Below are 26,951 nucleotides of genomic sequence, written 5' to 3'. Positions count from 1 at the left end.
CAGCAGGTACAGCCTGCTTTTCTAGGTATCTGCACTTGTGCATGTGACAGCCTCTGCACCAGTTTCTGCCCACCATTCAGTAATTGCATGCAGCCTGCTGTGTGGTGATTGCATTACTCACTGTGATTGCAGCCCACTGCTATAAAATGTTAGGTTAGGTAGGTGTAGCCCTTTCAGCTTTCCAAGGTGGGGCCCATTCTTGTTTGCCGTGGACATAGTTTTGTCAGTCAGAAGGTTGGTATATGTCTCTTATCTGAAGCTAGGATTGTAGCCGGTGATATGCATGTTGTACTCAAACCTGAATGTTGCTGCTTCCAGTACACACTTCTCAGTATAGACATGTACTCACCCCTCCAAATGCTAATACAGGATACATGGGAGTATGTACTTTCTTTCTGAATTAGACATTTAACTGCCATAAAATGTGGTTAGTGCACTGTATTCCTGTGGCACATGCAGTGTTTGTGAATTGCTATACTGTAATTATTACGTTACTCACTTCTGAACAGTTTGTGGTTTGTTTGTGTTGACATTAGCACAGGCTGCTCAACACAACTGGATATATTTCAGTACTGAGTATGCCTACCTTCACCCTGTATTTTGCCTGACTACACAGGTGTGTTGTACCTTTGGGTAGGGGTGCAGAACTGCAAAGAGCATTTTTTATTATCATGTGAGGTTTGTCTTGCTGAACATACAGGGTTGCTGTGTACCTGTTAGTCTATCAAGGCAAGTAGTCTGTCTGCGTAGCTCCCACCTGTAGACATATCCAGATAGTAGCTAGAGGTTATCCTATTATACTTTGTCTGTGCACCACAACAGTCTTTTCAGCACTGGTACATTGGCATTGTCACAGTTGGTTGCTAGCAGTACATTGCTACATCCTGTGATATTTCTGTGTTGTACTCCTACATAAGGGTATGCTTGTGGAACTCCTTCCAAAGCTAATTGCAGAGTGTGTAACAGCAGTACTACTGATATGCATGTGTGTTTCTGACTCTGCCAGGCCTCAGATACTCTCTGGTATATATTTGAACGGCCTCAGTGAAAGGTACATATAAGGGAGTTACACCTGCAATATATTACAGACATATTGCAGTTGAGACTTTCTTGGGAATCAGAGCATATGTATACCTACACCTTTTCTGATGTGCAAGCAGTGTCTACTCTCACCTATTGACATTATTCATTACGTGTGATTCCACACTTGCCTGCCTAAAGTTAGTACTTTTCAGAGTGATTCAGTGGGGCACAGCTAACATTTGTTTACAAATCAGGGGCATCCCTGTAAAACAGTCACAGTTGGGGTTTCTGGCCTCTGCCCTATTTAACTTTGCCAGTATTTATCCTGGTCTGATACTGTGTGGTGTTTGTAAGGTGCTACTGTAACATTATTCCCTGCTTGGATGGCTAGTTCTTTTTTCACAGTCATGTCATGCAATTCCACAACAACTGCTGGTAAAGACCCACAGAACAGGATATGTGTTATACCATTCCTAATTTCCATTTACATTCCCTAATTGTAATGCATGATATATTTATTTCAGCACCATGTTATTTGTATGTCTGCTGTGGTTTAGTGGTAATTCATGCAGTCTATTGTGTCAATGGTCTGGGGTTCGAGACTGGCAGAGGTCTTTTCTCTTGCTGCTGAGCAGAACAAGGGGCCTTCCATAGAGTGACTAAGTCACTTTTAAGCAGCTGTAAGTGGGTTTGCGCAGGTTTGCGCGATGCTTAGCTAAGCACACACATGCACACACTCGCTCAAACCTGCTTACTACCGCTTAAAAGGGCTTACTCCCGCTAACACTCGTGCTAATTTCTTTTAAAGAAAAGAAAATGGGGAGATAGGAAAGTGGTGAAAAAGGGGGCACAAAGAGGTACAGACGGTAGGTAAACAAGCTCGAGATGTGCCGGACGGGTGTAGGGAAGGTCGATAGCTGCCCATTTCTTTACCAGCAACTGCTGTGCATATGCAATAAATTTGGAGTGAATTTTGATACCATCCACCCCTTGGAGAGGGGTGAGGACAACAAAGTATGTTGTACTGCTAATTATAATTATCAGTTTACATGTCCAATGGACATGTGGGTGAAATGGGCAGCTATGTATGGGGCGTAATATTTTTGTGGGTACACATTGCCATTTTTTTTTTCAGGTGAAAGTGGAAAATGAGGTAGAGGAAGTAGGTATGTTCGGGGAGGTAGGTTGGGGAGATAAACAGACAAGACAGACAAGATGCATACAGGGGCGGTGTATGACACATGGGGTGGGTGAACACAATTGATTGGGTATTGGGTCGGATGTTTGGAAATCGCAAACCCATGACCCCAAAGATGGTAACAGTGGAACTGAGATTCCCACCCATGGGCAGTCACCACTGCACCTTCACAGCCCCAAGGGTGGCTGTACAGGGGGCTGCGTAGGACAGGCAGGCTCACTCATGAGATGCTCCACTCTCGCCTTGAGCTGGTATAGGGGATCAGCAACTGAACACTGATCTCCCTACGCACCACAGCCCTGATGCTTCAAAGGGTGATAGGTGGCCCTTCTCCACCCACGCTTGTATGGGGGTCGAGCCCCATCCCCTGCAGCACTTCCACCCAAAGGTGGCACAGGACCAATGGAGGAGGGGAGCCTGGGCTGGGCACCGGACCTGCTGGTGCCAGGTGCACTCACCAGCTGAGGTGGGACAGGTGGGTTCACTGATCGGTTTTCCCATACATTCTGTGATTAGGTGTGTTTAATTACAACATAAACAACAGCATTCCAGAATAGTTGTAACAGCATGCAGTAATATTCTCATTAACCCAACACACCAAGGTTCTAACAGTTGAACAGCAAGCATAACACATGCATATATTGAATGACAGTGGATATTCCAACAGCATGCAGGGATGTTTGGGGTTTGGGTTGGGAGGGTGGCCTAATGGTTAAGGTGTTTGTCTTACAAACACAAGGTCCAGGGTTTGATTCTCACAAGGGATAATTGGCTAGGCTTAAAATGGCTTGCAAGGGCAGTTAGCTTAGTATGAACCTATGGTAGCAACAGGCCACCATGATTGTGGTGTTTGAACAGGGCACATGCATCAATATGAATGCAAATATTTATAGAACAATAGGATATATGTCCCAACAAATATTTAAGATTACACATACCCATTGAGGTGTGGAATTGCATGGTTTATGCACATACAGTAGGGTGTAGAAAAAAAACCTTGATTAACATCTTATAATTACTTTTAGTCTGCACTACATTCCTAATGACTGCAAGTGTATATCCCCTACATGTATTATTACACTTGCCACCATGCATTAGGTTGTGTAATGGGTTTGGCTAGTTCAATATATGCCTGACCTATATCTGACATACTAACTGTCCAAGATGCAGATGTTACTGCTACATATTCCTTGATTGCATTTATATTTCTTTATCTACATAACTGGATGTTTTCACATAACATTTTCACATCAATTTGTACAGAACCCTGCATTTCTTGACACACACTCACATTTCTGGGGATCAAATTAACATGTTACTTGTGTGCCAGATTTACTTATGCATGCCAGCCAGTAACTGACTGTTGAGGACTGTATATATGCTTTACAGCTACTAGCACTTCCATCACCCAATTCATATGGGACTGCACAACTCGGGGTTGCCAGGACTTTTTAAAACAGTACTATTTGTATAATGCAAGGGTACAACAACATTTCACACTAAGTGACACAGACACACTCCGGGTTTTAGACCTTTATTAATGACATTACACACTTTTCCACAGACTCACTCCTTTATTTGTTATAATGGTGCATACGGAAGACATATTCAAGACATATTATACCTTTATTAATAGGTTAGAACACTCTTTTTCAGGCCCCCTCACTTATTTTATATGACAGTACCTGCAGAGATATTATTCCAGACATATGTTACATTTCTTAATGGTTTACTACTCTCTTTTTCTGGCTCTCTGACCTTTTTATCTGACAGTACATGCAGAGGACTTATTCAGGCCATTTTATGGCTGTATTATTGGACTACAACACTTTATTTCATGCTCTCTCCCCTATTTTATATAACAATACATGCAGAATAATCACTAACCTGCCTGGTGGTGCAGCCTTAGCAGCCTATCTGCATAGGCTTGCTGATTCGTAGCACGGTCACCTGCAGCTGTAAAGTAAATGAAGGGATATTGAGACATACCTATCCGTTATACAGAATCAATTATCAATTCTTACATACTGCATTCCATGGCTACCTACTCAGTTGTGGGGCATCCTGCATCCCATGGGCCTCCTGTATCCATTGGTTCAGGTGGTCCTGCTTCCGTCTCTTCAGGTCTGCATGGTGGTGCAGACCTGCTCACCAGTCCGAGGAACACCTGTGACACTGGTGAAGTCGTGAGCTAACCGGTTCCAAGCCTTTGCCTTGTACTCCTTCCCTTGGAACTGGCCCTGCAGGAGTCTTAACTCATGACGGTGGACAAGGAGCCAAACCATGTATTTTGACTCCTCGATGACCCAACGTTGCGCTCGGAAGCATGTACCCTCTCCAGCACCATCCATTCTAACTGCAGATGTGAATTACAATCAGTTATGGCGAGTATTCCCGCCTATGGGGCTTAAATATGCCGCATTTCCCACACTTTCTTGTGATTGGCCATTTTTGAAAATTTTCGGCTGACTGCAGACCTGCTTAGTAATGCTTAATCTACCATTACTAAGTATATGTATGTTAACAGTGGCTGTTTCTCCTAAGTTGTCATGGCTTAGTGGTTCTGTACTTTGATTATGATGCACAGTCCTGGGTTCAAACCTTGTCATTCATTTTATTTTCATACTGTCTAGACAGGCTAGGGGGTGTGGCTGCGTTTAAGCAACTTTGCTCTAAGTTGCTCCATGGTGCCCTACGGTGCCCTGGTTGGCGCGGCACGCACGTCCGCACAAACACTTTGCACTGGTTAAAGCGCTATTTCACTATGGGCACCTCTATTGCGCTGGGTAAAACACTGTTACACTTTGGGCAACTCTGTTGCACTGGGTAAAGCACTCTTACACTTTGGGCAACTCTATTGTACTGGGTAAAGCACCACTAAACTATGGGAAACTCTATTGCGCTGGGTAAATCGCTGCTTAACTGCAAGCGATTAATAGAAGGGGAGTGGTGGGACTCGAACAGTGAATGCCTCTTCTTTGTGCAAGCGCTCTACCATTACACTATTGCTATTTGGTGTGATTTGCATATACATTCTTTCTTATGCTCTTCCATGTCGGAATTGCTAACTACAGCTAAGCAATGGGCACACTTGCGCACACACGTGCAAATACAGGCAGCTATTTCGGGAATTTAAAAAAATAAAATTAACGTTTTACTTTTTATAACTGTGATGGGGGTTTACAATGTCAGGGAGTGTGGTGTTGGGTGCAAGGACATTTGAGCGGACTCGCTCTTGTGTAATTTCATTTCACTTTTCCAAACCTTGCAGGGGGGGTGGACATTTAGACTGCTCTGCAGTCAGACACGCCCCCTGTTTTCCTACACGGTCCATGTAAGACTTACGGTTGAGTCAGTGTGCCCTCACGAATATTCATGGCACGCTGATGTCATACTGTTCAACTGCAGCCTCCGAGTAAGACTTATCAAGTCTTACATGGATGATTCGTGAATCCGGGGGTAAATGTTAAAAGCATGCAAACATCTGCTGGGGAAACTTAAAAGAGAGTGCTGGAGCCTTACAACTAAGAGGTGTTTGACCTTCAGTGCAGAGGGCATATTCATGTAGAAGAGAGAGAATTACCTGGAAGAGACATTTCCCTTTTGATGCAGATGAAGAGTTGCTTGAAACAGACATTTGCCTCTCTGCATAGAGTGTACTCCTGTAGTTTACCATTTGAAGGACTTAATGAAGGTGGAAACCTGCATGGGTAATGTAAGAATTGCATCTGCTCTTCTCAAATATAGTCTTGCTTTCCTCTGATTTTTCCCCTATCATTGTAAAAAATGCAAAAAAGACTCCCACCTCCAATGCATTTGCCAACTACATCAAGCATATGTGTGAAGTGTGTGGATATAAATGTAGTTAAATATGTATGTTTGGATGCATAGGTATGTTAAGTATGGAAATAGTAAAGGTTAAATGATGAAAAAGGCTAATCCTCTGTGTAAAAAATACAATAAAGCTAAAATTGAATAGATAATGTGGGTGAAACTGTGCTCCTTGAAACATGTCTGCGAAAAATGGCTCCTAAAGGAATGCCACTGTTTCTTTTATTGATTTTTTTCAGACGTATTTGTGTGCATTAGTTGGTAGGAATTCCAGAACCAGTGCGGTCTTTGTATGACATAATTAAGCAAACCATATCCAGCTACCAAGAACATGAGACTTTCCATCTCAGATTACAGTTGCCATCTGGGTTTAGGAATGGTTTCATACTATGTCAAATACAGGATGTTGCAATACAATGTTGAAGGATACTTTCAAACCAGATTGCAATTGTGATCTGGTATCAAGGATAGTGTTATACTATGTCAAATAAAAGGTGCTGCAGTGTAAAGTTGAAGGAATATTTTCAAAGATTTATTCAAACTAAAACTTCGAAATAAAGTGTTGCTGTAAAAGCAAACCATATAGAAGTTAAGGGATGCAATTACAGTACAAAGAAATGCATAAAAGTTACATTGCATTGATATTAATATGTTACTAAAAAGTGCACACTTTGCATACCTTTGACTTCTGCAAATACATGAATATTTTCACTAATAATTTTTGCCTAGTTTAGTTATGGAATCCTGGTTAAATTCTAAAGAATAAAATGCTTAACTATACAGAATAAGGAAGATTCTAGAGGGGGGAAAAAGAAAAAGAAAACATTTCTCTTGAGTCTCTGCCCAGTCTGTATGAATGTCTAAACCTAGCAGACTGGTTTCAGTTTATCTATGTGGTTAAGTTGCACAGTTGGCTATGCTTTTATATGAAAAACATTTGTATGCAGAGTCTTTAGCTGGCTCACCCAGGAACACTACTGTCTGTTAGGTTTGTCAGCACATTCAGATGAGAAGTCAGACCAAGGCCTCATTTGCCTGAGTTGGTGTAGACCAGGTAGATGTGAAACATTTTATTCCACCTACCAAAAAGAGTAGGGAAAAGTTCCCTTGTACCATTGCCAAATTTCCCCTAGTCAATCTAAATACTACCTCTGGTCTCCCCTGAAAAGAAGCTGTTCTGTAGTGGGACTAACCCGATCAACAAAATATAAATAAATACACATTTTTAAGTAAATGTCTTGTGCTTGGTTAGTTCAGGTGGTATAGAGGGTTAAAGCCTCTGTTACGGCAAAGGCGACCCGAGTTCGGATAGTAGTTCTGGTGCCTGATGAAGCTGCTCAAAGAGGGGGGGGGGGGTTCACATACTCATTGTGCACATTCTTGAGATTGAGCCTCCAGGAAGACTGGAGTCCCCACAGGATCACTGGCTTTAAGGATGCATACCTGTTTTATAGGTTTTTAGTTACTTCCAGAAGTGTGCAACATGCCTTTGCTGATGCTAATGACATGACAAGCCCTTGCTGCCAAGCATTCACCCTAGAGAAAGGATGAAATAGCAAAAAAAAAAAAAGTCTTCCTGATGGTTCCCTAAGTAACAACCTCTTTCAGTCAGCTCTCATCCTGGTGCGGGGTAGCAAATAGGCTAGTAGAATACAAATAGGATATGGCGGTCAGCAGTCAGCAGGGAAAAAGGCCTAAAGCACATCTTGAAATGCTGGAGTTCCATTGCATCAGCAAATGAAATATTGATGATTGATGTGAAAAGTGTCAATCAAAGAAAATCTTCTTGGAATGTTTTATGAGTTTTCCCATGTTTTCTTAGTATGTATATCTGCAGAGGTAGTATACTTAATACCTGGGTGAATAAGAGATATTGATGGAATTCAGCAGTTTGACCACCCCTCCAAAAACTACATTTATAAGTTTGTGATGCTTACTGATACAGTATTTTTTCATTCATAATATTTTGAATTTTTGATGCTAATTTTAGTAATGAGAAAAGGAGGGCTTGAAAATGTATTATCATCTTGTACCGACCAAATACATTATCATATTAATCCCATACAAGAAATCATCACATCACCTGATGAGTGAACTGGAAGAGTAAATTTTATTGAACAACACATAACTTGCTGGCATAATGAAGATAAAGTTACTTTTTTAGGGGGACAAACCCCTGCCACTCCCATCCTTACTTAAATATATTAACTCCAATGTCGCATAACTGTAAAGGAGGAACATCCTACAAGCTTAAAAAAATATACCTGCAACACTTAGGATACACGAAACAACACTTGAGGACTCCTCAAGTTAGGGAGTTTGGATCCAGGAAAATACATTCCAGAGGATGTCATTCTTGATAGGACAGAGAATTTTTCAGAAAAGCATAAGCCTGTGAAGATTTGTAGGCTAAAATTGTATCAACAAGTATTACAGGCAAACTGTATGCGTAAGCCAGGTGTGTGTGTGTGTGTGTGTGTGTGTGTGTGTGTGTGTGTGTGTGTGTGTGTGTGTGTGTGTGTGTGTGTGTGTGTGTGTGCGCGCGTGTGTGTGCATGTGTGTGTTTATAAATTATTTGATTTAGAAATTGGCATTTAATGCAGTCTTTAGCACATTGTCAGAGTAATTAATTTGGTTATTAACACCCACTTCCTTCCCAGCCATGAAAAGCAAAGAAGAGGCCACAACTTTTTACACATGTCACTTGCAAGCTGTGGTGCTGCGGTAGCATTGTCGCCTCACAGTTAGATAATGCCCGTTCGATTCTCAGTTAGAGCGTCTGTGTGGTGGCATGCGTGAATGGACGTTCCTTCGTTGAAGGTTGTGTGTTAGGCCTGGCAAGCCAGCACGTGAAATTCTACTGCCAATCATTAGCATACCGGAGTTCCGCTGTGGCCACCCCTAACCGGGAAAAGCCTAATGACGCAAGCTGATGTGATGCTTGGTGGCATCTGCTTTAATGAAAATATTTCGTTGTTCCTCTGTCTTGTTTTACAGCTTCCTAAAATAAGTTTGTCAGGTGAGGAAATTATAAATTATTCCATGCTATAAGGAATTTTTCTATCTTTTGTTTTGTTAGCACTAGAGGAAAATATTTCATACGCAGTCCACTTCTTCAAGTACTTCATATGCATTCTAGTCTGCTTTTACTTAAAGAAACATACAAGAATCAAATAACAGGATTCCTGATTTAATAACACAGAGTCTTTGTAGAGCATTTTTTGTACTTTTGCCTGAACATATATGCTTCAAAAATTTCAGACATTATTAAACGTTTAATGTTGTGTTGAAAATACTTATTAGCATATGTAACTAAAAAGTGTAGCAGAAAAATGGGTAGAATTTTCAGTTGCATTTTGTTAAAAAGCACTATTAACATATTTGTTAACTAAGAAAACTAAAAAAAATAGTGGGTATTACTTGGAATTACATGGAGGTGGGGGGGGGGGTAATGCACTCCACCCAATATGTAGCAAAACTTTAGTCATCTGAAACAGAAAAGAAATTTTCAAATCTTCATTCACTTCATGTTAGATCTTCAAAGACATTTCATAAATAAAAGAAATGAGTTTCTTTGTTTCTAAATAAGAAAACAATTAAACTTGTCTGAATCTGTGCCTGATGAATAGGTATTACTAAAGAAGTTGGTATATCATTTAAAATATGAGCTCTGTTCATTGAAGTCAGTCCTCTCCCTCTTCGCTCTTTCTTTCAAGTTTTTTTTCTCTTCCAACTAAAAAGTAAGTCTCAAGTTGCATGCAAAATGTTCCTCTCCGCCCCTTTTAACCTCTGCCACTATTTATTACAGCTGCACAACTGAACTGCCTTCACCCTAGAAGCCTGTTAGGAATCCAGAGGGTACATATTTAAAGAGAACAAAATGAGGCAGTTTATGCTACTTGCCCTGTTAGCTGCTTACTATGTCAGCTGTGTTTCTCCAGTAAAATCTCCCTACCAACAAGTACTTCAACACAGCCGAATCAGAGGCAGACAGCATGGGTAAGTAAGCATCAGTGTGTTCCTTTTTTATACAGCTACTTGTACGTTTGTATGTGTATGTGTCAATGTATGTGCATGTTTTTGAGTGGGGGCATAGGGTGTGTGTGTGTGTGTGTGTGTGTGTGTGTGTGTGTGTGTGTGTGTGTGTGTGTGTGTGTGTCACATATGTACATACATATATTATCATTTATATATGCAAACATATATGTGTATGTACATATTTATGTATGTATAATTCCTAATACAAATGTACTATAATAATCTGTGATACATTACAGGAAAGGATTATTGATGTTTCCTTATGAGTTAGATCATGCATGTATGTGGAACAGACTACCATTTCATGTGTAGGATAGCACCTGTATGACACTGTTGAAGAGGAACCTGGACAAGTGGATGGGGCACCATAAATTCTTAGAGAGGATATCACCCACAACCCTCCTAGACATGGGCAGTCAACACTAAATGCAATCTTGGGTATCGAATAGCAATTCTATGGTATTACATTGGGTTGAAATGGCTAGGTTTAAAATTACCTCCAGGTCGATAGCCTAGTAATGTCCTATGATCCTATGATAATATGTCAGCAGACACAGTATGCAAGGGTAATGTTTTATAAATAAAACAAAGTCATCATTCATTGATCTAGTTAGCCTTCATTTTCTAGGGTTCTAGTACATGTTAACTCAAAACAAAATTTTACCTGCTTCTAGTTTGCTTTTACGCATGTGATAACTCATTATGTATCTAGAAGTTGCAAAGAAAGATTAACTGTGCAGAACTTCAAGTTCAAATAAAATCGTGCCATTACATTTTAAAAGTCTGTTCAGAGATCACGTGTGTTTCTCTATACATATAGATACAAATATGACTATTCAATCCCCCCTATTGTTTCTATTAGAGCTATGATATAGAGAAAAGTATCAGTCATTTCTCAGAAAAATGTGTGTTTATTTTCAGATAATTACATTAATAACTACATATTTCAAATAAGAGTTGCAAGATAGCAAAGTTATCATTCTCAATGAGAAATCAGTATAATATGCAACATTCAACCACAATGACTGAGGAAGGAAGAGGAGGAAACAGATTTTTAAGTCTGCTGAATAAGAAATTTTTATTCATGCATACTGCATATGTCACAACTTTGAGCTGAACAAGGATTGTTATGTTTCACACTTGTGGTGAAAGACATTCTTATGTCTTGAATGTGAATCATCTCCACAAATAATCTTTGACAACTGCATTTTTTTATTAAAGTAAATATATTGCATATGTTTAGGGCAAGGTAGCTTTATATTTTTTTCTCAATGCCCAAAGTGTGGATATGTTGTAGGATTTGGAAGATTTTGGCCTTGTATTTGTTTCTCTTGCTTCCTCTCAGCTCACTATTGTGCAGCATCAGAGCTGCTGACTTGGAACTACTCAAATTTGCTTAGTTTGCAGATTTCACATGTGCATCATTACATACATGATATATCTTAGAACATTATATCATGATCAGCGTAATCACAAAACCAAAAGATACATGTCATATCTCTGGTTAATATCACCATATTAGAGGGCAATTTGTTTATATATATATATATATATATATATATATATATATATATATATATATATATATATATAGTAGATGACTTAAAAGTGAACAGCATATGACTCTTGACCTAGGCAAGGGTGACATAGCAGCTGTGTTTTCAAATTAGAGCTTCATATAACATGTACTTAGACAGTAAGTCATTAAGTCTGACAGTCATTTTAGAGCTCAGGGTGTGGTATAATATAGGAAGTGCTATCTTTGTAATCTAAATACAGACTCTATGGAAGCATCTCTGCTTTCATTTTAGTAGCTCCTTTACTTTTAACATTTTGAAGCATAGTAGTCATACTTTTCTATTTATTTATAATGAACAGCTATATGGATTTTTTCATTTTTTCAATACATAATATTAGCAAGCCAAGTTGTTCATCACGATGGGCACAATATGTTTAGAGATAATTAGAATTAAAACTGGTCATAGTACTAACTTGATAAGGAATGCAATGAAATTCTTATGCACTTCTTGTATACCTGTTTGATGTTAAAGATTAATATCTCTGTGTCTATGTACCATGTGTGTGTGGGAGGGGAGCAGAAAGATAGACAGGACACAGAGGTGAAATTACTTAAAATCCCAGTCAGGATGGACACAGTTTTCTTTACTTGAGATGAGTGTCATTGCTTTATCTTTCAAGTAAGTATTCACTAAATGCTGCATGATATGAAGTCTGAAAAAGTATACTACAATATCTATGCTCTCTCATCTGCATTCTGGGCACAAACTGCATGCTTCATGCTTTATTTTTTAATTAGTTCTCTAAAGTCATACCAACACATATAAATGAAGCTGTTATTTTGAACATTCTTTCCACTGCTTTGTAGTAGTAATTGAAACCGCTGAGAATTTGAAACCATTCTTGTAATGGAAACCTTTCTGTGGCACAGAATATGACTGACTCTGACTTCACGGGACCTTACTGACCTTTTAAACATCTCCGCTGTGTCCAGTAGGATGATCTCTGAAGTAGCTGTTGGAAGGATAACTACAAAATACTTTTTTAGGTCATTCTTTAAAGCCTGTAATACCTTTGATCCCTCAACACACCTAAACATACTGATGCAGATTTGATTTTCCTTTAGTCAAGAACCACTTGGATTATCCTTTATATTTATATTTTTATTGCTTTTAAAATTAGCCTGTTTTGTGTCCCAGTAGAATTTTAGCTTACTTTACAGATACTATAGTCACATTTGATTAACAGTTAAGACAGAAGATTCACCCCAAGAGCAAATAAGGACTGCACCTATCATCTACTATCAATCAGCAGCAAGGTGGCCTTTTGTTTTTTCAAAGTTTTAAATAAATGATATATATGACCCTTTCTTCACTTTATCTATGTTTTTCAGACTTTCATGTATAATATTTGAAAGACAACATTTTGAATGTATCAGTGATATCCATCCATCCATAGAAAATCTGTCTTTTTCAGTTCTTTTATGCAGGGAGTCAGGATGTCACATGAATAGTGAAAGTCATCTAGAACCAGTGTTCACAGCACTGGGTTGCTAGCCCTGCCATAGTTGTGCTTTTGTGCTACACACACACACACACACACACACACACACACACACACACACACACACACACACACACACACACACACACACACACACACACACACACACACATGCACATTTATGCATAAAGCCATTTTACTTGATCACAACCATCTGCTGCACATCTTTGGAATATGGGAGGAAAGCAGAGCATCCAGAAGAAGCCCACATGAAAAAGTAATATCATGCAGACTCAGCAAAGAAGGTACCCCTCATAGAAGCAAACCAGAGACCCTTTGCTGTGAGGTGACAGTGCTACCCACTGTTCCACAGTTCCATCTATATACATAGGTTATTTATGTAAATGTAAAGCACTGTCTTTCATCTATTCATTGCAAATCGTATACTGAAAAACAGTGAGGCAAAAAACAAAAAAACATAAAAACACAACTCCCCCTCAAACACATACCCTACAATTATATATACTAACTCCATGGTTGCACAATAGTGAAGAAAAGGGAAAACCAAAAAGTACCACCGGATCACAGAATACATTACATGGTGATGACATTTACGTCTATGAAACACCATTGCGCTAAAGGCACATGATAGCAGAATCAGTGTTGGCTCGTAGGTATGCCATACATGTTTATCTCTCTTTCTCCGTCTCTCTACATATCTATATCTATATATATATATATATATATATATATATATATATATATATATATATATATATATACATTTTTCATTGAGTTAGTACAACAGGTTATATATCTTTAAATATCTTGAATTTCTCCATAGTTTCCCATATATGGAACTATGCAGCAAAACTGCTCCTTTATTTACAAATTCACTTTTTTAGCTGATACCATTAGCATGCTTTTTAAGAGGTAGACATATAGAGATGAAAAACCGAAAGATGTGATTTACTTATTTAATGCATTTTTGGTATTTCTTTACCTTATCACTGACCTAAGACATGACAAAAAATGGCTTCAAACATGTTGGTTAAGAAAACAGCAGACGAAGTCTAAAGTCATACATTTTCTGTGTTCAGTGTTGGGAAGCAACGGTATGTACCCTCTTGGTTCTTCAGTCTCTTTCCTCTTGACATTCTCAGTGAGAAATCAGTATAATATGTGACATTCAACCACAATGCCTGAGGAAGGGAGAGAAGTAAACACATTTTTAAAGTGTTTTGAATAAGAGATTTGATATGTCTTGCTGATGCTAATATGCCACCACACACACACACACACACACACACACACACACACACACACACACACACACACACACATGCACACATATGCACACACACGCACGCACACACACACATACACACGCACGCACACGCACACCCACACACATGCACATACACACACAACATCATTATCATCATCATTATCATAATACTCAGATCTTTTGAATTTGCATGTATCTATCTTCCTTAATGCATCTCATTTCCTGCTCTAGAGTTTAATGTTGAATGGGAACAATGACAGGGTACTACCCACTCACATGAGTAGCTCTCCCCAAGGCACTCTTATTCTGTTGGGAATTTATGTGTTCAAAGTAGGTTCCAAAATCCCCAGTGCAGAATATTCAAGTGTGATAATGGCACGCCCCCCCCCCCCCCACACACACACACACACATGCATAAATCACATATACATTCTATTTCCCTCACTTGAGGGAGAGCAAGCTGAGAATGTCTGCTCTATTCCCATCCGATCTCACTATACACAATCTTTTGGTTTCAGGGCCACTAGTCAAATATGGTTCTTTTGGGAAATAATTGGGACTCCATCTCTCTTTGTACAATAATTAACTTTTCTTTTCCTTTGATAGATTTTTCATTATTTTTCAATTAAATAAGATGTTTGTTTTGAAGATCTGTGCTGTTTATTGTATTGTGTTCTATGCGGTTGCACAATTCTTTCATGTGTAAGTTTACTGCTTACTTAGCGGGAGCTCAATTATTTATTAATTGTAATATCAATTCCATAAACATATATTCAATGATAAAATAAATAAAATGCCATTGTCTACATTTAATATTAAACATGTGTCTCACTGATGAAACTTTTGCATCAGGTAAAGCGGTACCTGCCTCTATGAGACGGGTGAAGTCTAAAGGGATAGTATTCCTAATTGTATTATCTTTTCCAAAACAATTATAGGTTCATAGGTTCATAGGTGTGTACTTGGCTAATGGACCTGGAGCCTTTATAAGCCTAGCCCATAGGTTTACCCTGGCATTGTGCCACCCAACCTTAGTTCCCAGTGCCTTTGTCGAGTAAAGCCACTGGAGTGATCCTTGGGGTGAATTTTCTATTTCCCATCCACTCATCAAAATTCCTCTTGAAGAGGGCCAGTGAGGTGCTTTGCTTGGCATGTATGGGAAGTCTATTCCATAGCATGGGCAGTCTCTGGGTTATGAATTATAAATTCAGTAATCGTTTACATGTAACACATTTTTGTAAATATTCTTGTAACACATTCTTCCTAAGATAATGAATCCTTGCATACAGTTTTGCAAACATCTCTAAATACTAGGTGTCTCTTTCTAGAATTTCAGTGTAGGGATATTCCTATAGGTTCATAGGTTCATAGGTTCGTACTAGGCTATCTGCCCTAGGGCATTTATAAGCCTAGCTAGAGTGTGTGTGGCTTTCACCACCCCTTAGGATGAGAATATTACACCCATTTAGGGTTTAGTTTACTGTGCCTCTGTCTAGTAGTGACACAGAGATGACCCCGGGGTAAACCTACGATCTCCCATCCACTCGTCATGATTTCTCTTGAATAGAGTTAGTGAGGGGCTCTGCCTAACATGGATTGGGATTCTGTTCCAGAGTCTAGGGAGCCTCTGGGTTATGAATTTGTCCCTCCAGCACATCCTATTTATTTCTGTGTTGAGGTTTAAGTCTCTTGCTCTCGTGGCTCTGATGGATTTGGATTTTCTGAAGTGGAGCATGTCCATTAATTCCGGATTGGACATGGCCTTGTACGTCAGGCACAGATCACCTCTGAGTAGGCGGTATGCGACTGAATAGAGCTGGAGCTTTTTCAGTCGGGCAGCATATGACATATGTTTAAGACCCTTTATCCTCTTGGTGAGGAACTTTTGGGGTCTTTCCAACTGCTGCAGGTGTCGGGTAAGATACATCCCAAATGGGGCATTGTACTCAATCATTGGGAAGGTCTTCCTAACCACTTTGGCAATGTGAGTGTCAAATGAGAGGTTACTGTCAACCTGGGTCCCTAGGTCCCTGATTACCTCTTCCGTACTTAATGGATTACCACCTATGTGGTAATTTGTGGGTACCTTGTTTTTCCCAAAGGGTATGACTATACATTTTTTGGCGTTCAGCTTAAGGCCATGGTTCTGGCACCAATTATCCGTTTCTATGAGGCCTCTCTGAAGGATGTTTGTGTCCACTGGAGTATCAATTATGGCGCCCAGTTTGCAGTCATCTGCGAACTTTGTCAGCCACAATCCTCCTATGTTTGCCTGTACCTCGGAAAAATAAATGCCGAACAAGAGGGGTCCCAGGACCGAGCCCTGTGGGACACCACTTGTGACTGGCTTAGAGTCTGACATAGCTCCAGCAACTCTGACCCTGTGGGTTCTTTCCATGAGCCAGTTTGCAACCCATCTTGTGACATATGGGTTTACATTTAAGCTGGTGAGTTTGTCTATGATGCCCGAGTGGGGTATTGTGTCAAAGAATTTTGCAAGGTCAAGGTAGGCTGTGTGAACTGCCTTACCCTCATCAATGGCCTTAGTGACTGTTTCAAAAAAGTCGACCAAGTTCAAAAGGCAGGATCTGCCCTTGACAAAGCCAAATTGGGTAGGATCCAATGTCTGTAGGTCCCCAATGTCATTGTTTATGAGTTCCATAATGATCCTCTCCATAGCTTTGCAGACCAGGCTCGTCAAGCTTATGGGGAGGTCATTTCCAGGGTCTGTAGAAGCACCGCCTTTGTGAAGTGGGACCACTGTTGCCATACGCCACTCTTTGGGTATGTATCCTGTAGTAAGGCTAAGATTAAACAGCAGCCTTATGTGTGGGTTTAGTTCCTCTTGGAGTTCATGTAGCACAAAGCCCGGGACACCGTCCAGTCCCATTGATGCTGTGTTTTTAGCTTTAGAGAGGGTGGCTCTCACCTGGGCATCTGAGATGTTAGGGAGGCTAAACTCTGCTGGGATAGTTATTTCTCCTTTTGGGGGGGAGGGGGAGGAGAAATTTGCACTGAACCTGTCTGCCAGAATGTTGGCAATTTCAGTGGGTTCAGTGTATTTTGTGTCATTTTGGACTAACTCTGAGCATATCTGGGAGTTTCCACCCAGGTTTCTAACATAGCTAAAGAAGGCCTTGTGATTGTCTTTTGTATCTTTTGCGATTTTTCTCTCAAAGTTGGCCTTGGATGATTTTATGAGTGATCGTAGTTTTTTTGCTAGTACTGATCAGAGATGCCTTCCCTTTTAGGGATTTTGCTCTGTCATGTAGTAGCTTCCTCCTCCTGTTGTAAAGTTTTTTTATGGCTGGGGTCCACCAGACTGGGTGCCTGCCTTTGGGGGAATGTGTCTTGGTTTTATTTGGGATTGCATGATCCATGCATTCTTGAAGGTGCCCGTAGAAGGCATTTGTAAAGGATTCAGCAGTGTGGGTTGTGGTTTCCACTGGCCCAGGGGCCTTGAAGGATACCACTTCAGTCTTAAGAAGTGTGAAGTTGGCTTTTGAGAAGTTCTTCACTGTGGTCTTTTGTGCAGGGGGAGGGGGGCGGGATGTGGATTTCCAGTTGGATTAATTTATGGTCTGTTCTTACCAATGAGGGATATACTTCTGGTGTGGAGCATTTTGTCCCCATGTTTGTGATGTTCAGGTCTAGTATATTGTCTCCTCTTGTGGGAATGGTGACTTTTGTTCCATCACATTTGAGTTTATGAATTCTAGGAACCTTTGGGCTAGGGTGTTGGGGCTTGAGTAATGTTCCCAGTCTATGTTTGGGTAGTTGAAGTCTCCCAATATGATGGTATTTGGAGAGACATTCATACTCTCCAGTGTCTTCAGGAAGGCTGTGTGAGATTCCTGAGTTTGAGAGGGTGGTCTGTAGCATGCTACAAACTGTAAGGCAGTTTTTCCTATGGTTAGTTGCACCTGGATAGTCTCCGATGCTTCGTGCATTGCCACTAACCTGGAGGTGTGGGTATCTTTGATGAATATGGATACTCCCCCTCTGTTTGTGGCTCGGTCCAAGTTTTGGGTCTGGAAAGCATGATATGAGGTAAAACCTGATAGTGCTGGGGTGATCTCAGGAGCCTTGAACCAGGTTTCAGTCACTGCACAGACATCGATGTTCTCCATACTGAGGAGGGCTTCGAGAGTGTGCATCTTGAGGTTTAGACTTCTGGCATTGAGCAGCATTACCCTTAGTTTTTTTCCACTTGTGTTTTCTAGGGAGGTAGTTTTGTCATTTGAGCCTTGCCATAAAAAGGCACTATGGGGGTGGCAAGAGCCTTGGCCAATATCCGGAAGCCCAAGGGTGACAGGTGCAAGCCATCCCTTGTGAAGCAGCATGGCTTGTCGAGCATGTCATCCCAAGCAGACAGACATTGGATCCCCTTAGAATGACACCAGTAATTAAGCCAATTGATAAAACTGATCATTTTGTCTTTGTACTGTGGCATCATTCTTGGTGAGGGTAAGATGCTGCTCAAGGTCAGGGTCATACCGGCCTGGGCTACATAACCAGAGAGTTCCTCTATGTCTCTTTTCATGTAGTCCAGGGAGGTACATCTCAGGTCGTTCACACCAGCATGTACAATGACTGAGTCATATTTGTACTTGCTGTGGAGTGACCTGAGTGCTTGTGTTATGTGGCGGATTCTAGCTCCCGACAGGCAGCTTACTGTGACCTTTTCCTTGTTCAGTCTGGTGAGCAGGATGTCAGTGTGTCTGACTATGGAGTCACCTATTACAAGTGTGTCTGGCATGTTGTTTGGCCTTAAGGGCTGTGACTGTTTAGCACACTGACTTTGTGAACTATGTGTTGCATGTGCTATGTCTTGAGGTGGCGGTTGCTTGGGTGTCTGCTTTGGAGGCCTCTGTTGTTTTGGTAGATTTTTAATCAGCGTCTCCGAGTATGTTTTTGTGTGTTTATGTGTTTGGTTTGCAGTTGTGATGAGACTGGGTTTGTGGTGTGCATGGTTACCTTCTCCTCCTGACTGGTCTTGCCAGTACTGAGTTGGGAGAGCTCAGCCTCCAGTTTAGCTATATAGTTGCATCTCTCGCATATATTTGTATTTGTTGGGAGGAGGAGAGGGTTGTCTGTGTACATGAGGCAATTGTAACATTGCCTCAAGATTCCCAGATTCACCAGCTGAACAGGAGAGGACGCCAGCAACTGACCCTTCGACATGCTAGAATAGTGAAAAAGATTGCTGTGTAACTGAGTCAGAAAGGACCTATAGGGGAAATGAGTACTCAAGGGAATTTAGGTGAATGAAGTACTTTCTTTTGTTTAAGAGTGCTTTACCTGTATAAAAATGCTTTAGGAGCAAGTGCTAAGCTTTTCAGATAGAGTATAGGCTGTTTCGATTGCAAGTAGAGCAGTTCTAAGGGAAAAATTGAAGAGCAATAGTCTTATAGTCTTACCATTTGATTCCATTCTGATATGCTTCTCTGCCATAGTCATATCATGCACTGTTATTGTCTTTCCTGTCCACTGGTTTTTCACCCATAATTGACAATTGGTAAGTATTTTCTGCTTCAGACTTTTGTATGTGACCTGATAGGAGGGCTAGGAGGTAGGTAGAACAATGATTTTGGACTCTTTAATGCCTTTAGCCTTATAGTGTTGTAGCTCTCTCTGTTTTTTTCATGTATCATTTACAGTACTCATCACCACTGTCAACAAAAAGACAAGACAATCTATATAATATACATTTTTATATATTAAGCTTCCTCATTCTTTGTGTGTTCTAACAGTCCATCCATACCCTCGTTTCCCCTCTCTCTCTCTCTCTCTATATATATATATATATATATATATATATATATATATATATATATATAATCCATCTCTATCTCTTTTTGAGAGAAACAACAATTTTCTAATGACTTCATGAAGTTTGTGAATTCTTCCTAAAACCTATGCCCAATTCATTTCCCATCTTTATTCTGTAAATTTGTTCTATGACACTACCTTTCATTTTGTTCTGCAAATGTATCATACACTCTTTTTCATTCCTTTCCTTTAATGTGAAAATGTTTAACTCCTGTAGTATTTCTTCTTTCTGTATCAACTTCATTAACCTGATTTCCTTCTCTAATTATGGGGTAGCAAAATGGCACTCAATACTCTAGCTACGGTCTAACCAGCAGTATGAAATCATAATCCTACTGAAGGATACATGCCTATACTTGCTTTGGGTTCAGGTTTCTCAGTTTCTGACTTCTGGTCTATTTTCTGTTCAATATCACTTCAAGGTCTTTTTTTTTTCCTGTTTTGTACTCATCAAGCTGACTCAAATAAACTATTTCTTACTTGAAACCATTGGACAACAGATGAAATATCATATTCTTTCCTGTATTGGATATCAGCTGTCATTTCTCTGTCTTCCTTTTTAGATTATTTTGCATACTTACAAGCTATCTAGTATAGTACACTTAATTTATTGAAATTTGTACATAGACTGATCATGTTCTTACTGACCTTATGATAACTAATACACAGATAATAAAGAAAATAAGGTCAAAGGCTGACTCTTTTTTGTTGAAGCCATCAACTCTTTCTGTTTTAGCATGTCTTCTCTAACCATTACTCTTTTTCTTAATTTTAAGCAGTACCATTTTAGTCATATTGTTTGTTTGTTTTTTTTTTTAGTCCTCTTCAGATTGCACACCACCTCCTGTATAGGACTGAGTCTAATGCCTGACTGAAGCTTAAATGTGCCGTACTAATTACCTTTACCATGTGCCAGTGTAACACAAAATAGAACTGGATCAGCTCGGACTGACGTGACCTATTTTCTACAAACTTGTGATATCAGTTATTGTGTATGCTACTTTCTTCTAAGAAGCTAGCTCGTCTTTCTTACATTATCTTATTTATAACATTCCCAACAACCATAGGGAAACCCTGCAGGTCTTTAAATTTATGGGTAAATTGTTTTGCCCCACACTGGATCAGTGCCTCAGTGCATTCACTCCCATCCCTTGAAGCCTTGTCACTGCTAAGTAACCAGGAATCTATGGACATACCTGACAAATCCCTTAGGATTATGGAAAGTATGTCATCAGAGCTTTGTGCTATATCTCATCTAAATTCCTTTTGCCTTTTTTATAAGTATTTCTTTGCTGAAAAAAATTAGCTGTCAGACACCTCATTTTTTATCATGTACCTTATCCAACATGTCTTACCCATTCATTTTGTGAAGTCTAAAGCAAAAATGAATTAAGAATTTCTGAACTTCCAACATTCATTTTTATAGATTCATAGGTAAGTACTGGGCTAACTGCACTTGCGGGACATTTTAAGCCTCACCAGTTTACCTTTTTGTGCTAAAAGTAACCTATCACATTTGGTTATTGATTCGCCTCACCCATGCAATGCTCAATAATTATATATTATCCCTAATGAGATTAACTGAGGTCATTCCATAGGTTATTTGGGGGGACTCACACATGGTATAAAGCATTTAGGAGCTGCATCTGTCCATCAGTAGTGCAAGGGGCAGTCTTGGGGGGTAAATTATCTGTTTCTCATCCATAAATCTAAGTTGCCCTTGAATGTGGACAGAGATGAACTTTTGTTTATGTGGATGGGGACTCTGTTCAACAGCAGCAGTACTTCTGCGAAATATAACTGTCTCTCCAAACCATTCTACAGAATAAGTTTAGATTCCTAGACTGAGTAGTTCAGATGCCATTTGACTTACTTCTGTAGCGTAAATCCATCAGTAATGGGTTGGAAGATGCCTTGTATGTCAGACACAGGACACCTCTTAGCAGTCTGTAGGATACTGAGTATAGTAACAGGGCTTTGAGTCAGCCCATGCAGGATATATTGCTTAGACCTTGTATCCTTTCAGTAAGGTATCTCTGGGGGCATTCCAGTGGTTGCATGTGTCTGGACAGGTACAATCCAAAGAGAGCATTATATTCAATGACTGGCCTAATAAGGGCTGACTAAATGACAATGACATCTCAAAATCTAGACACAATCCCTTTGTTTCTAAGCTGTGCAATATAGAAGGACTTTCTTACAGCAATAAACACATATTGGTCAACTGTTGGGTTACTGTCTAAATAAGTTTCCAAATCCCGACAACTGGATTAACTCTTAGGGACATATGGTGAATGTGGTAGATCCTGGGGTAGATGGCTTCCCAAAACATACAATAATGCATTTTTTGGCATTTATTTTCAGACCATGATTTTGATACCAGTTATTTATTTGATGCAAGCCTTCCTGCAGGATGACGAAGTCACTTGAGGAGTCAATGGCTGCTTGTAGCTTGCAGTAATCTGCAAACTTAGCCAGGCAGAGCCCTTTGCTATTTGCATTTACTTCAGAAAAGTATATGTCAAACAGGAGAGGTCCTAGCATAGAATCCCAGATGACTCCACTGGTGACTGGTCTCTTTATGGACTTAACTTTCCCTGTTTTGATTATCTGTGTCCCATCTGTGGTCCAGTTGGCAATCCATTGAGTGATATAGGGATTTATTCACAATTTATTTAGCTTTTTCAGTATGCTTGAGGAGGAGGAATTGTGTCAAAAGCTTTGGCCAGGTCAAGGTGTGAGATATATACAATTTTGCCTTCATCCATTGCTTTGTTGACCTTTTCAAAGAAATCCACCAAGTTGAGTAAGCATGAACTGCCCTTGATGAATCCAAACTGAGATGAGTCCAGTGTTTGGTGGTTCCCTGTGTCCTTATTGATCAGTGCAAATATAAGTATTTCTATGACTTTGAGTCTGACACTGATCAAACTTATAGGTTTGTAATTGCCTGGATCTGTGAAGGCCCTCATTTATGCAGGGGAATGACTGTAGATGTTTTCCATTTGCTTGGTACAAAACCTGTATGGAAGCTGAAACTGAACAGTGTTATTAGGGGTGTGGCTAAATCGTGATTTCTTTTATTTAAGATGCATCCGGGGATATTGTCAGCAACCATCAATGCTGTATTTTTACCTTTTGATAGTACTTTTAGGACTTGGTCTTGTGTGATAGCTGGAGGTGAACCAGTTGCAGATATATCTTGAGGGAGTGATAAGGAGACAGAGGGGTAAAGTGACAGCTAAATTTATTGGCCAGTAGGTTTGCTATATCTTCAGCCTTAGTGCAGGTAACAGCATTCATAATCAGTTCAGTGCATTGCTGCATTGCACTTTTGAGATTACAAACATAAAAAATGCCTTGTGATTGTCTTTGGGTTAGGTAACTATTTTAGCTTCAAACTTGACTTTGGTGGATTTTATTAAGCTCCTGAGTTTGTTTATTTCAGTGACAAGGGTATACTATTCTGGGAATTACTCTTCTTACCTTTGGTCAAAATTACTGCGGTAGTAGTGCTGCGGTAGCGTTGTCGCCTCACAGTAAGACATCCTGTTCGATTCTCAGCTAAAGCTTCTGTGTGGAGACATGCGTGAATGGGCGTACCTTCGTTGAAGGTTGTGTGTCAGAGCTGGCAACTCAGCATGTAAAAATCTCCTGCCAATCATTAGCGGACCGGAGTTCTGCTGTGGCGACCCCTAACACGGAAAAGCCGAAAGATACAACAACCTTTGGTCAAAATTCTTTGACTTTTGTTATAAAACTTGTCGGTATTATAGTTCCACCATGTGGGTTTGTTTTTGTGGTTTGCACTATACTTTTCTTGCAAGGTACAGTTGCAACTATGCAGCTGTTTGCATGCTGGTTTAATGTGGTACTGTACGTTACTGCATATTCAGTGGAGTTGACTGGGTTTTGTGGTGATTTGAAGCTTGCCAATATATCACTAAGGAGTAGGTAGTTTGTCTTAAAGAAATTTATAAAGGTACCCTGGGTGGATATGATCTCTTCTTTCAGTTTTATTTTGAAGGAGGCTGCTTTATGGTCAGAACTAACAAGTGATGAAGATAAGACATGTTGGAAGGTGGTCCCATATTAGTTAGGACAAGATCCAAGATGTTATTCACCTAGTAGGTATTCTGACTAAGTGATCCAGGGCATTTGTATTGAGACAGTTTAGGCATCTCTTTTCTTGTGCTCTAATGATTGTGTGGGTTTCCCACTCTATAGTTTAAAATTATATTGGGTTTAATACTGAGTGATTCTAGTTTCTGTAGATAGTGTTGTGGCTTTCTTTTGTCATAAAGGCAGTTCTGTAGCTAGCTAATATATAGTATGGGACTGCTTTACCAAGTTTTATGTGAGTCTGTTCTGAATGTAGACTGATGCACCTCTACATTTTTCCCCTCCTGCACAGTAGCTGGTCTAAATGTGTAGGAGGTACTAAAGCCCTGCACATTCGAGTGGCTTCCACTATTTTAAACCATGTCTCAGTCATTACACAGATGTCAATGTCTTACAGCTTGAGAAGGGCTTGTAAGGAGTGAAGTTTCTTGTTCAGGCTCCACGCATTGATCAGTAACATATTCATATTTCCTTTGTTTGTTTTGTCATGTTAGTTGGTTTATTAGTTTGGCATTGCCTAAAAAAGGCACTATAGATGTGGACAATATCTTTGCAAATAATTGAAACCCAAGTGAGGTCAGATGCAAGCTGTCCCTAGCGAAGCAGTGTTGTTTGTCGATCATGCCCTCCCAGGCTAACAAATATTTGACCCCCTTTGAATGACATGAACAATTAAGCCAAATACTGAAGTCAATTATTTTTTGCTTATATTGTGATGTCATCCTTGGAGAAGATAGAATGCTGTTCGATGCTGGCCTCATACCTGCCTTGGAAACATAGTGTAAGAACTCCAACATGCTCTCACTTCATATAATCCAGGGGGGTACACCTCAAGTAATTGACCCTGGCATGAACTATGACACAGTCATACTGGTACTTGTTGTTCAAGGACATGAGCATATGTGTGATCTGATGGATCCTGAGACGAGAAAAGCAACTTGCTGTCACTCTTTCTTTTCTCAGCCTGGTAAGAGGCATATCTGTGTGTCTTACAATGGAGCCAGCTATAATAAGAATGTTTCAATCTCTAACTTCTTCATAATCATGAAGCCTTATTTTCACTTTTTTAAATTTGTGTCTATATCTAAGAAAAGCCTTCTTTTCTTTCAAGAGGAATCACTTACATGTCATGCAGGCCCATAAACTATAGATGCACCCTATGTATCATACACTGTCTAGAAAGTAGGTTGGCTCATAACAGTCAATAAAGCTATTATTCTGTATCCATTGGATTGTAAATTGTGCTGAAAACTGTAAATGGACATAGCTACAGTATGCATTGTCATAGTGCTGCCATGGTGTGTGTGTGTGATATAGTAATTTGTATAATACTGTCTCACATATTATTGTTCTCTCTACCAGATACTTTTTAATTCAGTATGAAACTTCCCTCTGACACTGTTTTGAGTTTTCACTGGGTATTACAGCAGTATTAGTTGGTGTTGGTTTGCTCTTCATTAACCCACAGTCAAGACCATTCATAGGCACATCTGCCTTGTTGACCATGAAGGAAGAGCATTCACAGTTTGCATGCCCCCCTGCAAAAACCTTAGAAAACTGTTTTTCTTTGTTTTTTTTCCCCTGCACAATTTCGAGTTTATGAATTTTTGAGATTCTGGCCTCGGGCATCTGAATTTCGAGTATTCTTTCATTCGATCTTATAAAGAGGAACCATTAAGGGTTCCCCTTCACAAGATCGAATTACTGAAAGCTCGAAATTCATAAGCTCGAGCCCAAAATCTTGAGTTTTCAGTAACTTGAAGTTGTGAAGGGAAGCGTTTAAAATAAAAAACAGAAATATACTGATGAGTATGCAGGGAGCTAGGTCCCCCTGCATCGTTCCTGGTTTCATGTGTGAGTTGTGTGACCAGACTTTACCGGAGGGGTGGAAATTCTCTTGCTGTGCACTTATGCATATAGCGTGGAATGGGAGATTTCATTGTTCATTGGTTCATTGGTTAGTACTAAGCTAACTGCCCTTGTGAGCCATTTTAAGCCTAGCCAATTATCCCCTGAGAGACTCAAACCCTGCACCTTGTATTTGTAAGGCAAATACCTTAACCATTAGGCCACCCTCCCAACCCTCCATTTTCCTCGCTGAAGTGCGATCTCAGAGATGGTATATTTAAGTAGGGGGGTTGTGGGGGGTGCAGGGGGGCGTGTCCCCCTGCAAAAAACCTTAGAAAACTGTTTCTTCTTTTTTTTTGTACCTCTGCACAATTTCTAATTTATGAATATTCCAGATTCTGGTCTCGGGCATCTGAATTTCGAGTATTCATTCATTCGATCTTGTGAAGGGGAACCATATTAAGATATTGTGTGATTAACCCCTCCTGCACTAGATGTGGATGGCACAGTGGTGCAGCAGTTGTGTTGTCACCTCACAGCAAGAGGTTCTCCGGTTCGATGCTGGGGGGCTTTCTGTGCGGAGTCTGCATGTCCTCCCTCTGTCCATGTGGGTTTCCTCTGAATGCTCTGGTTTCCTCCCACATTACAAAGACACGCATCTGGAGTGTTTCTCCCCTGGCCTCCACTGAAAATTGGCCTTATTCCAAGTTGAACTTTCCTGATAAACAAATGTTAAATAAATAAATGTAT

General features: G+C 40.1%; 1 protein-coding gene across 1 annotated transcript in view; it reads left to right on the top strand.

Annotated features, from left to right (window-relative positions):
- Positions 1-9,848: 9,848 nt before the first annotated feature.
- TGFBI (transforming growth factor beta induced) overlaps positions 9,849-26,951 on the top strand; it is a 270,562-nt gene continuing 253,459 nt past the window's right edge. Inside the window, exon 1 of the mRNA XM_044069218.1 lies at positions 9,849-10,051. Within this exon, the coding sequence (XP_043925153.1) occupies positions 9,933-10,051 (119 nt within the window). The 5' untranslated portion in view covers positions 9,849-9,932. The remainder of the gene's footprint in view (positions 10,052-26,951) is intronic.

This window comes from Protopterus annectens, chromosome 4.part0, assembly GCF_019279795.1.
Source record: "Protopterus annectens isolate FY-2018-M chromosome 4.part0, PAN1.0, whole genome shotgun sequence".
Taxonomy (NCBI): Eukaryota; Metazoa; Chordata; order Ceratodontiformes; family Protopteridae; genus Protopterus; species Protopterus annectens.
The sequence above is the reverse complement of the archived record's forward strand: the minus strand, read 5'-3'. Positions and strand labels throughout refer to the sequence as shown.